The 1,793-nt window shown below is 48.6% G+C and overlaps 1 protein-coding gene across 1 annotated transcript; it reads right to left on the bottom strand.

Annotated features, from left to right (window-relative positions):
- Nucleotides 1-515: 515 nt before the first annotated feature.
- Nucleotides 516-1,448, bottom strand: LOC124521645 (olfactory receptor 10X1-like). Its single transcript, XM_047092624.1, has one exon. The coding sequence runs from the start codon at nt 1,446-1,448 to the stop codon at nt 516-518; it is 933 nt and encodes a 310-aa protein (XP_046948580.1).
- Nucleotides 1,449-1,793: the final 345 nt, after the last annotated feature.

Here is a 1,793-nt window from a genome sequence, read left to right as displayed (position 1 = left end):
GGATACATAGTGAGGGGGACAGGGGAAGAGAGGGAGGGGGAGATACTCCCAAGCAGGCTCCGACATGTCAGCATGGAGCCCGATGCTGGGCACGAACTCATGAATCATGAGATCATGACCTGAGCTGAAACCAAGAGTGGGATGCTATACCAACTAAGCCACCCAGTTGTCCCTGTATCTTTAGATATTTTTAAGCATCTCTTAGTGTTGTGGTCACAGGGGTTGGTTTTGCCTTCCACAATCTTGTTCTTCAAATGCCATTAATGGTGCAGGACACCCAGTGGCCGACTGGTAGAAGGGTACCATCTTGAGGAACAGCCAGGAGAAGTAGAAGTAATTGAACAACTTTCTTAATAAGTAAGTAAGTATTTATGATGGTTTAGCTCCCAGACTGTCTCTGGTTTTCCATGTGCCAACCTCTGGTAATAGGTCAATGGCAAAGGCTTCTCCTGACGTCACACGATAAATGCCTGCTGACATCAGGGAACAGACAACCATGCACCTACAATCCGGGATTACGTATTCCAGAAACTCCTCTTTGCCAGCAGCTTTCTGAACGCATTCTTCATGTCTCTATTCCTGAGGCTGAAAATGAGGGGGCTGAGGAAAGGGGTGATGACGGTGTAAGGGACAGCAATGAGTGTGTCATCTCCTCCCGAGCCTTCTGGCTTCAGATAGACAATAGCCGCGAAGCCAAAGTGGACGATGACCACAGTGAGATGAGAGGCGCAGGTAGAAAAAGCCTTCTGCTTGCCCTCGGCTGAAGGGATCCTGAAGACAGTGGACAGAATGAAAACGTAAGTGATGATAATGAGCAGAAAGGTGCCCGTCAAGGCTGACACTGAGACCATTGTTACAATGAGTTCGGTGAGGTCGCTGTCTAGACAGGACAGCCTCACCACTGCCCGCATGTGGCAGAAGAAATGGTGGATGAGGTTGGGGTTGCAGAAGGAGCCCCCGAATATCAGTGCAGTCTCTGTCACAGAGATAAGGAAGCCTCCGGCCCAAGCAGAGACCACCAGCTGCCCACACACCACATTGGTCATCAGCAGTGGGTATCGGAGAGGGTGGCAGATGGCCAGAAAGCGATCGAATCCCATCAGCGTGAGGATGATGCAGTGAGTGCCACCAAGTCCCAGGAAGAAATACATCTGCAAGCCACACCCCGGGACTGAAATGCTTCTCTTCTCAGTGAGCAGGTCTGCCAGCATCTTGGGGATGATGGTCAGCGTGTAGCAGGTCTCGGAGAAAGAGAGGGCACGGAGGAAGAGGTACATAGGGGTGTGGAGAGATCTGTCCGCCCAAGTTAGACCCAGGATGGCCAGGTTACCTGTGAGGGTGAGAAGGTAGAGGCCAAAAAAGAGCACGAAGAGGAATGTCCGCACGTGTGGGTACGAGGAGAAGCCCACAAGAATGAATTCTTTCAGGACTGTCTGGTTGGCCTTCATTGTGGCATGTCTGAAATGTGAAAGACACAACAAGTAAATATTCAACTCTCTGTTATTCTTTGAAAGTTGTGGTGTGAATAAGACAGATGATCAGGGAGTTACGATGACCAGTTGATTCTTCAATTTGTGTGGCAAAACACCATGTGTATGTAGGTCACAGGTTTTCCTGATTTTAGTTCATTTGTTATACCTTTATTAGGGGTCCAATTACTGATCGCTTGGTGGGTGACAGAAGACTCTTCGTGGCTTATTGTTTTAGCAGACTTTATGGGCTGGTAATATCATAAGAGGAAAAATACTGTAATTAATGTCTAGATAAAGGAAATTCAGGTGTCTGAGGTCAGC

The sequence above is a fragment of the Lynx rufus genome, unplaced genomic scaffold, assembly GCF_022079265.1.
Source record: "Lynx rufus isolate CCGP_SWC_20201006 ecotype Redwood Valley unplaced genomic scaffold, mLynRuf1.p SCAF_31, whole genome shotgun sequence".
Classification (NCBI taxonomy): Eukaryota; Metazoa; Chordata; class Mammalia; order Carnivora; family Felidae; genus Lynx; species Lynx rufus.
Note: the sequence above shows the minus strand (reverse complement) of the source record. Positions and strands in the feature narration are given on the sequence as shown.